The 11,545-nt window shown below is 37.0% G+C and overlaps 1 protein-coding gene across 1 annotated transcript; it reads left to right on the top strand.

The window, feature by feature from the left end:
- Window positions 1-4,670: 4,670 nt before the first annotated feature.
- On the top strand, window positions 4,671-9,746 carry LOC142352158 (uncharacterized). The gene is made up of 5 exons (XM_075404557.1): window positions 4,671-5,868; window positions 5,950-6,092; window positions 6,637-6,793; window positions 7,264-7,334; window positions 9,273-9,746. The coding sequence occupies exons 1-5, from the start codon at window positions 4,704-4,706 to the stop codon at window positions 9,591-9,593; spliced, it is 1,857 nt and encodes a 618-aa protein (XP_075260672.1). The 5' UTR covers window positions 4,671-4,703; the 3' UTR covers window positions 9,594-9,746.
- The last annotated feature ends 1,799 nt before the right edge of the window (window positions 9,747-11,545 follow it).

The following is an 11,545-nucleotide window of genomic DNA, read 5'->3' on the forward strand; positions in this document are numbered from 1 at the left end:
AATCAGAAGAGAATTTTGATTTTTAAGTTTGAATTGAATAAGTTTGAGCAATGGCAACTGATGTGGTTTTCATCAGAACTAAGTTTTAACCGACATGTTTGATCATGCTGCCGTGAAAGAAACATGGATGAAGAGACAACGACTAATTAGCAGGAAATGCAAAACAAAATCTGAATAAAATAATGAAATTAAGGGCAAACTAATGTGATTAGATACTGCATCATATTTAAAGTTTAATGATGAGAACCAGCTAAAGATGCTCTAGTATCACATACACCCTAGAATTTTGTTAAGAATTGTACAATAAGAACAATTTTTAACAAGAGTAACTTATATGAAATTTTATTGCTTGGTCCCCGGTTCAATATGAAATATCAATATTTGTACTGGTTATGATAGCTACAGATAGGTAATAAAATATAGTTTAGTTTTTCGGTTCGAGACAGTTTGTTGAGAGTTTATTTTCAATTCCGCCGCTTCAAAAACATACATCATTATCATATCTTTTTTGGTTGTCGGGCTCCTTTAATCTGCTAGATACCTCAATCTCGGGTCAGGAGGAGATATTTCTCCATTTAGGGCTAAAAAACTTGTTTTTTTTCGGAGCCTGCTCTGTCGTTGCTTGGAATGTGTCAATCACAGAAGTTCTAGGAGGCTGAAATCTGCCACGTCTCCGGCTCGGCATTTTTGTTTAGGAGGAGAAGTGATCAAGAATTCGGAAGATGTTTCTTGAAATCGTATTAGTTCCAGCTTCCTCTTTTTTGCCCTGATGTTTTATCCGCATTTGGATCGGCTTGGGGTGGGAAGAATTGTTTTGGGTTGTTGATGGTATATTTGTTGTTGGAATTTTTATTTCGCTGGTTTCGTCTGTAATTGTTGCGGACTTGCAGTTTCTGATGTCCGAGAGGTTTGGAAACTTCGGAATGCCACCTCCCATCGTGCGTGCAATTTTCCACTTAGAGGACAATAACCTGCTAACCACGTTTCTTAGGTTTTATTTTTCATCACCCATGAGTTTGCGGGTGAATTCTTTCACGTGGCTCTGAATATCTCTTCTACTGATTTTTTTTTACTGGTTCTGGTTCCGCGACGGTCGGCATAACGTTTAAGTGGAATTTGGCGTTTGAGTTTTTTTTCCAACTTTGTAATATCTTTATCGCGGACCGTCACCACAGTTTGGCTGGTTCTTTTATTGTCAGTATGTATGGGTTGACTTCTTTTATATTAGAACCTGTGGCAATCTCTTCGTAGATTGTTCTAGGCTGTTCCTCGAACCCCTCTCTCGGTGGATTTTGCCAGGTTGTTTGAGTTGAGTGGCGCGATTCTAGAGGAGTATAGGACGGCAGAGGTTAGAGAGGAGAAGTCGTGATTCACCACCTGTGCAGTTCTTTTCTCTTTCATTTGCGTCTCTTGTTGCTCTTATCCTCTGGCGAAACAGTGTCTTCTGTAATATTACTTTAAAATGTTCTAGTACCAGAGGTTAGACACCTTAGGTGTAGTTATAATTACGCGCAGCAGGTTTTCTAACAACGTGTGCTTAGGAATGTGAGAACTTTTCTGTTTTTTTGTTTACATTTTTAAAGTTGGTGAACGACAGTCTGTAATGCATTTTTTATTTTGAACAAGTTTGTAGCAAAATTTTTCATCCTTAATAAATGCAAGTCTATTATTAATAGTTTGTATTATATATCTACCAGTGCAATTGCCCTGTGATTATTAAATGGAGCTTCAATAATATCTATGTTTTTTGACTACAAAATTCTTTACTGGATGTGCCACAAGTGTAGCTTTATCCAAAGGGATCATACGTGGTACACCACATTTTTCAATACACATGTCCAAAATTTTTGTTACCTTTGGATCAAATGCTTTGTTAAATATTCATGCAGTGGGGTACTTAGCATAACGTTCTATTGCGGCTATAAATTATATCTCGAGGCCTTTTTGTCACCAATATGTCCCCCAGAAACGGTTTGTAATTCCTGGTTTGGTTCAGCTCAAATTATATGAGTGTTAAATTGCTTAGCGGGAACTACAGATTTAAGATCCTCACCAATTGTAGTGCAAGCTTTACACTCCGTTGATCTGACGATCAATTCTTTGTTCTTGTATAGCCATCAACAATGTGTGCAGGTACTCGGCTGGTTAGCGTCAATGTTGACTAGAAGTGTCTTCCACAAGACGTTTGACATAGCAATCTTTTCATCGATACATAGTAATGCGGATCTCAAATGTAGGTCCCGCCAGTAAGAGTGTAGTTTTTGATTTTTTGATTTAAGTGCTCCTTGTTAATTGTGGGGATACAATCTTGTACCTCCTTTTGACAGGCATCCTAGTTTGAAGGAGAGGCTCTAAAAAATTTGGTGATTGATTGCTAGTCGTGAGGGTTCGTGCTAATTTTTTTAAAATGCGGCTGGCGATGCAGGTATTGGGATAGATGTTTGATCTAGTGTTCTATAGGTTTTGCCAAATCGGACTCCAGTTGAACATTTTTTTAAAACTGTATTTGAAATCATGTTAATTTTTTTGAAAAAAATTGATCAAGTTTTAGAAATAGAATTATTTTTAATGTCAGTATTTGATTGTGAGTTGAGAGAACTCAGCTTATTTTGTGGAGCAAATTTGTTTAACTGATTTTGTTATTGTTTTTCGAATCGCAATTATTGTAGGAATATCAATTAATTGAGGGAAACTTGGGCTTAAATGATTGCGTTTCTCGTTAGCAGGTATGCTTACATTCTTCTTTTTTTGTGTATTAATGAAGTGAGGTGGAACTTACATGGCGATTGATGTGGTAATTGATAACATAGCGGAATATTCATACTTAGAATAGGTTGAATTGCGACTGGTATTTAATTTTGGAATTTGCCCGGCGGCTGACAAGTGAAAAGTATGCGTGGGGGATTGGGTATCAAAAAAAATATTTGTGTTTTTTGAGTATATGCCGTATCCACTTTGTGTGGTGATTTGCGATGCATGGTCTTGTGTTTTACAAAAATTTGTGGCGAAGAGACGTAAATTTTATTGAGTGCAAATTTAAGAAATTTGCAGGGGCGCAAATTTTTTCTTATTTTGCGGCAATGAACTCCTCATTATAAGCAAATACATTTTAAGATTTTTGGGTGTCGAGAAATGTAATCAACAAGGCCCAGTTGTGCACCTGGCATATGTTCAAGTGAGAAATGATATGGTAAAAGTCTATCCCCAAAACGGGTTAGGCGGTTGTCATAAGATTTATTTGAACAGTTTTCTTTTTGTATTGACATTAATGCTCTGTGGTCTATAATCACTTTATAATGTTTGCCAACCAGATAATTTATGAGATACTCAATGGGCCAGATACAAAATTAAAACTCTAATTCATTGATACTGTATCTTTTTCGCATGAAAGTAGGAAGCTAGATGTGAATACAAGTTTCCAACCGTCTACTTTTAATTGTTCCAAACCGGCAGCGCGACAGGCGCGTGAAGCGTCGCTTTTTACTCGTGTTGTAAGTTGCGGGTTATAGTGGCAATTGTCTGTGGCATTTGCAATGCAATTCTCTATTTAAATAAAACGTTTTTTTGTGAAAATCTGTTCAAAACAAACAACTGATTTCTGTAATAAAGGGCGTAATGGATGACTTATTGTTACAAGTTTTGGAATGAACTTGCTGATGTAGTCTACAAAACCAAAAAATTAACAAAAATTCTTCAGAGTTTTTGGATGGTTCAAGTGACAAAATTGTGGATCTCTTAATTTTGATGGGTGAAATTCCTGTTTGTGAAGTGTGATAAGAGGCTGCAAAGTTTAAAAAAACCGGAACTAACCGAATCATCCATATGGGGCCATTATAGAAGAGGGATAAAATTCAAATAATTTTAGTTTCTAGACGCGATGATTATTACTGTCATCTAATGTTCCTTACATTGCTATTATATGTCTTTTCCTGAAGCTATTTAATAGTTACTCTTTGTTGTACCACCGTGTTAAACTGAATTCTCGCTTTTCTCCTTTTAAATTATATACACCTGCTAATATTGTTCTATGTAACTTGAATGTACGTGCTTTTCTTAACGCTAGCTTCTATTTGATTTGTAATTTGTTGTACCAGCGCGTTAAACTGAAGTCACGCTTTTTCTCCTCTTTGAAAAGCTGCGACAAGCTTAAAACTATGGTGCGTGTTCGGGTTGCGCTCCACTCGGCCCCCCACTTGCGGGGCTCTCAACCGGTTTCCGACCACGGATAGACCTTCATAGCACTATTTTGTAAGTATTTTTTGGATCTATTCTGTTTTGCCCCCTCCCCGTGTTTTTTATGACCCTCAGTTACAAATTGTGTTTTATAGAACGTTACTATGTAAAAATACTACACGTGCGCCTGGAGGTCATAAAACATGTATTCCCACTAAGTTGGGAGGGGGGAACAGAATAGATCCGTATTTTTCAAAACCGCCGTGTTTAATATCAACCCATCAGAGCACGGGAAATATTCAGCTATAAGTTTTTTATGGCATTCTGCTCCGCGCCCGTTCAGCTGATTGATTTGGAGTTTAATTTGAACAATTTAATGAACATTTTGCGGAGTATGAACCTTGTAGCTTATTGTCTTATCAAAGCAGTGAGCGCCTTAAGAAATGCTGATAGTTCGTTCTTTTTCTCTGATTGTTTCATTTTTTAAAAATCCTTCTACATCAATTGTCTGATTTTTAGGTAGATTAATTATGGACTATAGAAAAGAGCATGCTATAGGTAAACGGCTGCGTGCTAGAAAGACTTTGTGGCCTTATACTTTTCCCTTAAGTCGTAAGAAACCAGCAAACAGCTTGTTATGCAAGAGCAATTGCGACAATAACGTAATTGGAACAAGTCGTACAGATGACTCCAAGTCGCTGACTGATTACGTTTCGGAGCAGCTTTTAGAACAGATATCAATTTTAAATTCAAGCCCATCTGTAAGTAGGAAAAAGAAAACAAAGTCTGATGATTCTGTGGTCACTTTCAAAAGGAAGGCTACTGAAGATCCAGATATAACTTTTAAAATTGAGCATGACAGGTTATCAACTGGGCAAAGTCAAATTTCAACTCGACCATGCAGTGAGCGATCAGAGCTCTCGGCGTCCCCAGCAGAATTAGGTCTTGACGAAGTTAGTTCTGCAACCGATAAATCTAACGTCAAAACAGAACATATCGATGATGAAATATCGTTCACAGAAGTCATCCCAGAGTTCGAGAACTATTCGGAAAGCTCACCCTCTGATAAAGAGTCAAATTCAGAAGATGGTTCGGTTTCTAAAAAGGATAGGTCAAGGGCAGCGAGTTTAGATGCTAGAGTTCGAACTATGCTGCTTTTGGAGAAACAAAAGCCTACTGTTGCTTTATCTGTGAAAGCAGAACCTTCGGTGGCTGACAATATTCCATGTACTACAGAAAAGTCGAAATCTAAATCGTCGACCAAAAAACTTATCAATTCTCAGGAAAAAGCCCTTGCCAAAACCCAGCAGTGGTTTGACGACTGCTTCGCCTCAAACAGTAAAACCGTAAATAAAATAAAGAAGGCAAAAGAAAAAAGCCTGAAAGAACTTCAGACAATTGAGCGTAAAAAAATCATGAAAAAGAAACGTCAATGCCGAAGTTGCATGAAAATGTTAAAATTCCTTCTTGTCAAAACCAGCCGAGAGTTATTGGAACAAATTGTTAGCCCAGCTGAACTTATTCCAAAATCGACTATCAATAACAGTAGCCCAGAGAATGGCGCTATTTGCAATAAATGTCAACAGAACCAGTCAATTGAAACTGCAACCGCCATTCGAAGCGTGAGCAAATGTCAAGTTAAATTAACAAAACTTCCAAATGAAGTATTGCAACAAAGCGGAAACTCAGCTCACGGTATGTTGTTTCTAAACTGTTTATAATATGTGATTTATAATAAGTCTCTGTACTCATCGTGTTAATTGATATTTTGTTCAGTTGTTGCCGAAAACTCGACGAGCCTAGCAGTTAATGACCAAAATGCCGCCCCGAGTAGCGTGTCTCCAAAAGCGAATCCAGTTGCCTCTTTGTGGCAGTTCGAAGGAGAGCCATTCAATAAACGGATTTACTGCAGGCATCCGGTAGCTATAAACTTTGATACGCACTGGTATGCTTCCTAAAGAATGATGTTTGACTGATGAATTTATCCAGAAGTAGGCAAAATCTGGTAACGTGACAATTTACCCGATTCTATTTACCCAATGTTCTATGATCTCGTTCAATAATCCGCTTACAAATTAGCAGTCGCTATTACAAGGATGTTTTAACATATTTAAGCGGACAATATAATACTGTGTTATATTGTGATAGTTTCATATCCCACGGCAACTTTATTATGCTAAATAGTCATTTTAGAACAATGGGGTATAAAACAGAATTTCCATTTGGTTGAACAGAACTGGGTAAATTGCCCTGAAACCGCAAAAATTTGTTACAAAAAGGTGGTTTCATAATACAAACATTATAATATGGTGTGATTCAACAATGACACAAAAGAATGAAATTTTGAAAATTGCAATAACGGAAATAACGCTAGAACCCGGCTCTGGGGATAAGTGGATAGCGCTGAAGTATTTTGCTGTTACGTAATCACTAGAATCTCTCCAAACGGGTTATCATTTTCAGGATGGCCAATACCGCCTGGCTGTGAGGTCATGTTACTCGACTGTAGTGAACGATGACGTCACTCTGAGCAGAGGAGACTATGTCCTGATTGCCGCACAGTCCAGATCACAGCCATTTGTGGCCGCCATCACCGATCTATACATATGTCCTATATCAGGTAGCCTGTCTTGCCAGTCTTGAAATGTTATTTTTCCTTCTTCCATTTATATGAACCCGTATAATTGATATTTTACACCTTTATGCTATCTAATTTTCCATACAAAACTGATTCCAGTGCTCAAATTTAGATTATAGCTGGTCCCTTAATAAGCTGTACATCACATTATCAGTGGAAACACAAGCCTTATTTTGTTAAATCTTGATAATGAATGTGAGGAAGTTCCGAGCTTGTGCTAGTTGTTTTGAACTATTATGTGCCGTGCTTTTGATTTTAGATGGACGACAGCATTTGCAAATATCTTAAAATTTAAAATATTTGAATTGAAATTTTAAGATTTTAAAATATTTTAAGATATAATTTAGCTTGATTGTTCGGCATTTATTTTAGTGAATGTTCCCGTTGCTAACAGTCGTAAGTCAATATTTTTAAGATTTCGATATTGTGTGTAAACGATAATCTGTGTTTAGGCGGCAAGATGGCACACATCTATTGGTTCTATGGCGAAGAGATCTTAGCAAGTCATAGAAAACTTCATGAGGTGAGAAGCAGTTTGGTGGTTCACCTCTAGCACCCTTTGTCATTAGAAACTTTGTAACTAGAAACAAATTTTTACCGAAATTTGGTTTCCTCATTAGAGCCCCGCCATTAAAAAATAACTCCGTTTGTTTTTTACAATCAAATTGATTCGGATTATACCGAAGAGCTGTTTTTTAAGCGACTAGTTCAAATGCTTGAAGTTTTTCAAACTGTTTTAAGCGACTAGTTCAAAGACTTGAAGTTTTTCAAACTTCTTTAAAAGTTGAGCCAAAAATTGAGGTTTAAGCAAATTTTCATTTCATTTGCAGCAATCTCTTTAGTTTTCAATGTTTCTCCACGAATGGTAATGTTTATATATGTATTCTAATCGTGCATATATGCAATTGTAGGCACCCCTCAATGGGCAGCTAATAGTTTTTAATTGCTCTCAAACAAAGTTTGTAGCAATTATATTAGCCCTGTGGTCTTCTTACGACTCGAAAAGCAGAATTGAGATTCTACAGATTTTTTTAGCTGAAGTCATGACTTGAAAATTGACTTCTGTTTTCGAACATTAACTTATGTATTGGAACGTTGACTTCTTATTTCGAACATTGGATTTTAAAAGTAGCTTAGTTTATAATGTATAGTAATTAGGAACTGATGGTAATATACAAGGTTAAAAGGTCTTTCTGATTTAAAAGGTTAAAAGGTCTAGAATTTCTGATTCCATATAATCCCTCCAACCTATCTAAACTATCACCTCCCCCAACTACTCCCCCCACATTTCTAACCCCAAATTTTATTTCTTCCACACTTTATATTGCTTTTACTTCTTTTCATATTTCTGAAATAGATAGGGTTAGATAGTTTTTATTGCACGACTCTTTGAGTTGTTTCCGGTATTCTACCGGCTATGTTTTTATGTGAGTTTTCGCTTGACCTATTTTTTGTCTGACGCATTTGACTTTTGTCCTCAAAAGCAGGATAAACAGGTAGGGCATAGAACCCGAAACCTTCCTATACTCGAAGAATGCAATTCTCTAAAATTGCTTTGAGGAGACAGTTTCATGGTGTGAAGGACGGTTCTTAATCTTAAAAGTTTGACCCCCTCAGTTCCACAGTCATGTCCCCCGTCATCAGCCCGCTCCAACACTCCCATTGTCCACCCTCCTCTACATCTCGATTTGAACCCCCTCTCATCTAGCCTTCGCAAACCTTCTACCCACCCCCATCATTCCCGCTCTTCACACACACACACACACACACCAGTCAGCTAGCATTCTCCTAATGCTAGCATGCCTATGCCCCAGCTGGCTACTACCGAAGCCAGCAGGTCGTTTGAAAGCAATTCTCCCGACGGTTATGTTTAATAGCAGTGATAGCTGAGCGGAGCTATTCTCGGCCTTCTTTTTGGATTGTAATTTTGGACTGTATTGATGCTGTCTTTTTTGTAAGATGTGATCACACTTTTTATCATTTTTCTTTCAAAATGGGATAAACAGGTAAAGCACAGTGGTCATCAAAATTCAATAGGTCCCTAAGCTGGATTTAGTAGTCTTATATGCTTAGTGGCCCCACTGCTTTTGCCCAAACTGCGAGGGTTTTCTTGTTGTTCGCAGGTTTTTGTTACATAGCTCTTGTGCAAGCTAAATTTTCTTAAGTTAAGGAGCAATAAAAGTTTTTTGTGGCTTGAACGTGTGGTATTGGGCTAATTTTGCCGGTACAAAATTGGTTTTGAGTTTATAAGCTTGAAAAATTTTTTATAACTTTTTATTAAGTTAAGTTTTGCTAATTTTCTTCAAAGGTTTCAGTGACAAAAAGCGGAGGAGAGATATAATTGGAAATCTCAGAAATTGGAGTGTCTTGATTCCTTCTCTATTATCATTTTTGTGGCGTAACTTAAAAGCAAATTTCAAGAAGGGATTGGAATTAGTTACTTGTGCATGTTTTTTTTCAGCGAGAACTAATGGCTTCAAAACACGCCGATGACATTGACTTAAACTGTATTGACGACAAATGCTATGTGCTAACAAGACAACAGTACGGGAGGTACGTGGCCGACCAAATGATGCGACGCGACAACAGGTGGCTGAAGAGAATGGCCCGGAGACCTCTGACCCTATCCCCGGTTACCCCTCCGGTGAGGATATCACCCCAACATGCCTCCCAGAGGATTCCATCATTGGAACGGCTGAACGAAGCAGATCCGGAATTGGTATTTTGGTGCAGCAAAGTGTTTGATTTGCAAAGGAAGCAGATTCTTAAGAACCCTCACTAATGACCGACAGCAATAATCAGTAACTCATAGTTATCAGTCTAAGTTGATTCTTATGGAAGATATTTATTGTGGTGTTTTTAAGGATCTTTAGCAATCTTCCTTCTTGCCCCCTTTTGGTTTTCCACAGATTTTTCCGGTCATTTCCTCAACCAAAGATGAAAAGAATTTCGTCGGACTTTATATAATTTGCATGGCATCAATAGTGATAAAAACTTACTGCTAGTCACAGCCACGCCTCTCATTGGTTAGCTAATATAATTCGGGAACATTGGACCGTTGGTTGGGTATGGTTTTTTCTCCACTCTTTTAAACACCTGCCACAGCTTTGAATATTTTTAGGTTAATTGAGCATTATAATTGAAGCTGGCTGATCAAATTTTTGCTAATTTTTTCGCGAGTGGAATTAGTTGTAAAATGTAGTTAGATTGCTGAAAAGAGCCTTTCCACTTCTCTGACATTTTTGCACGTCGGAGACGAAATTTGGTTATACATGGTTATGTATGCATAATTCTCCTTATTGTTATCCAAGTGTAGAAGCTTTCATGAGTAGAAGTGTAGAAGCTAACGAAGATACTAATCAGATAAATCTTGACAATAGCAATAAAGGGGAAGGGATAAAAACGACTATGCATATATTTGCAGAAGGATAGTTGAGCATTAATCATGAGTTTTGATGAATCCGGAAAATGCTGCTCGATTGGACTACGTAGCTCCGATTAAACATCTTGATTAAACATATATGTTGAAATTCGTGACCTCTTGAGTAAACATTTATGTTGCAACTGGTGATCAATTTTATTCGCGCATTATTGAACTTATGCGTAAACCTAATTGTTCTAAAAGAAACGAAACGTTGCTTAAAACAGATTTTTTAAAAAAAAACTAAGGATCGGTACCCTTTGGCACAAAAAATTACTCACGAGAATTTTAATTCTGGAGAAAAGTGGCCTTCAGTGACCTTGCATTGGAAACTATGTATGTGGTTTCAGTGAAAAAAATTGACGAAATTCAGTGGTATCGGGATATTATGTAATTTTGGTATTTTGAAATAACTGATTTTTACTTGATTTCTATTCTTTGTTTCTTTCCCATTCTAATGGGTCAATTGTGGACCACCTTCAATAACATTTTCTTTATTTGACAAATTTGACGTATTGGATTACATTGGGAATGATACACACTTCGGACAGTTTTGTTTATTTGAAAAATAAATTAAATATAACTGAAATTGAACACCTTATGTGCAGCTGAGAGATTTTTGGAGTCTGCTGTCAACTTAATTGCCAGACGCACTCATTTTTTCCTAACGAACCTTTCGAAATTAAAAATTTTGGGCGCTAGTCAGTCCAAAGCTGGAAACCTAACGATAATTAATAAATTTCTACAGTACTAGCTGTATTTTATTGAGCCATTTTTGTTCTATGGATGTCTTGGTGACATAAATTTGTATGTTTTTGAAACGATTCCCAGACTTTTTCAATTTCTGGATTTCTTGAGAAGACAGGTGTAAAGTTCTCTGACATTTTCACTTGTCGCCTTCTCCTGTTTCAGTTTCGAGGTAATTAAAATGAAAACATGAAAAACCAGGATGACTATTAATATAAATTAGAAATACAACATAATACAACATAGCTCATTAATACAACATAGCTCTTGAGGAACGGCGCGCATAACCAAAATTACACAGATTTCTGAATTGTTCCAACCCACCACGAAATGAGGGGTTTGGGACTTTATAACAATTCGACTTTTTTGTAGAGCCAAATTTGACTGATCAATGTCTCTAATAGACAGAGACAAAACTGGGATCACTGGAAATCATTTTTGATTTACATTTTCAAATTTTGAGAGTTTAATTAGAATTAGTTATTTTGAGCTTGATTTGAAGAAATGTGTCTCAAGAATGGCGAGTCTCTTGCTTAGACTATCCAAAGTGTTTTTGACGCAAAATT

The sequence above is a fragment of the Convolutriloba macropyga genome, chromosome 13, assembly GCF_964194025.1.
Source record: "Convolutriloba macropyga chromosome 13, txConMacr16.3, whole genome shotgun sequence".
NCBI lineage: Eukaryota > Metazoa > Xenacoelomorpha > Acoela > Convolutidae > Convolutriloba > Convolutriloba macropyga.

Excerpts from the sequence above, each read along its gene's own strand:
- LOC142352158 (XM_075404557.1), top strand. The coding sequence starts at position 4,704 with ATGGACTATAGAAAAGAGCATGCTATAGGTAAACGGCTGCGTGCTAGA. Across the intron at positions 6,794-7,263 it reads ATACATATGTCCTATATCAG|GCGGCAAGATGGCACACATC; the intron begins GTAGCCTGTCTT and ends ATCTGTGTTTAG. Across the intron at positions 7,335-9,272 it reads GTCATAGAAAACTTCATGAG|CGAGAACTAATGGCTTCAAA; the intron begins GTGAGAAGCAGT and ends GTTTTTTTTCAG.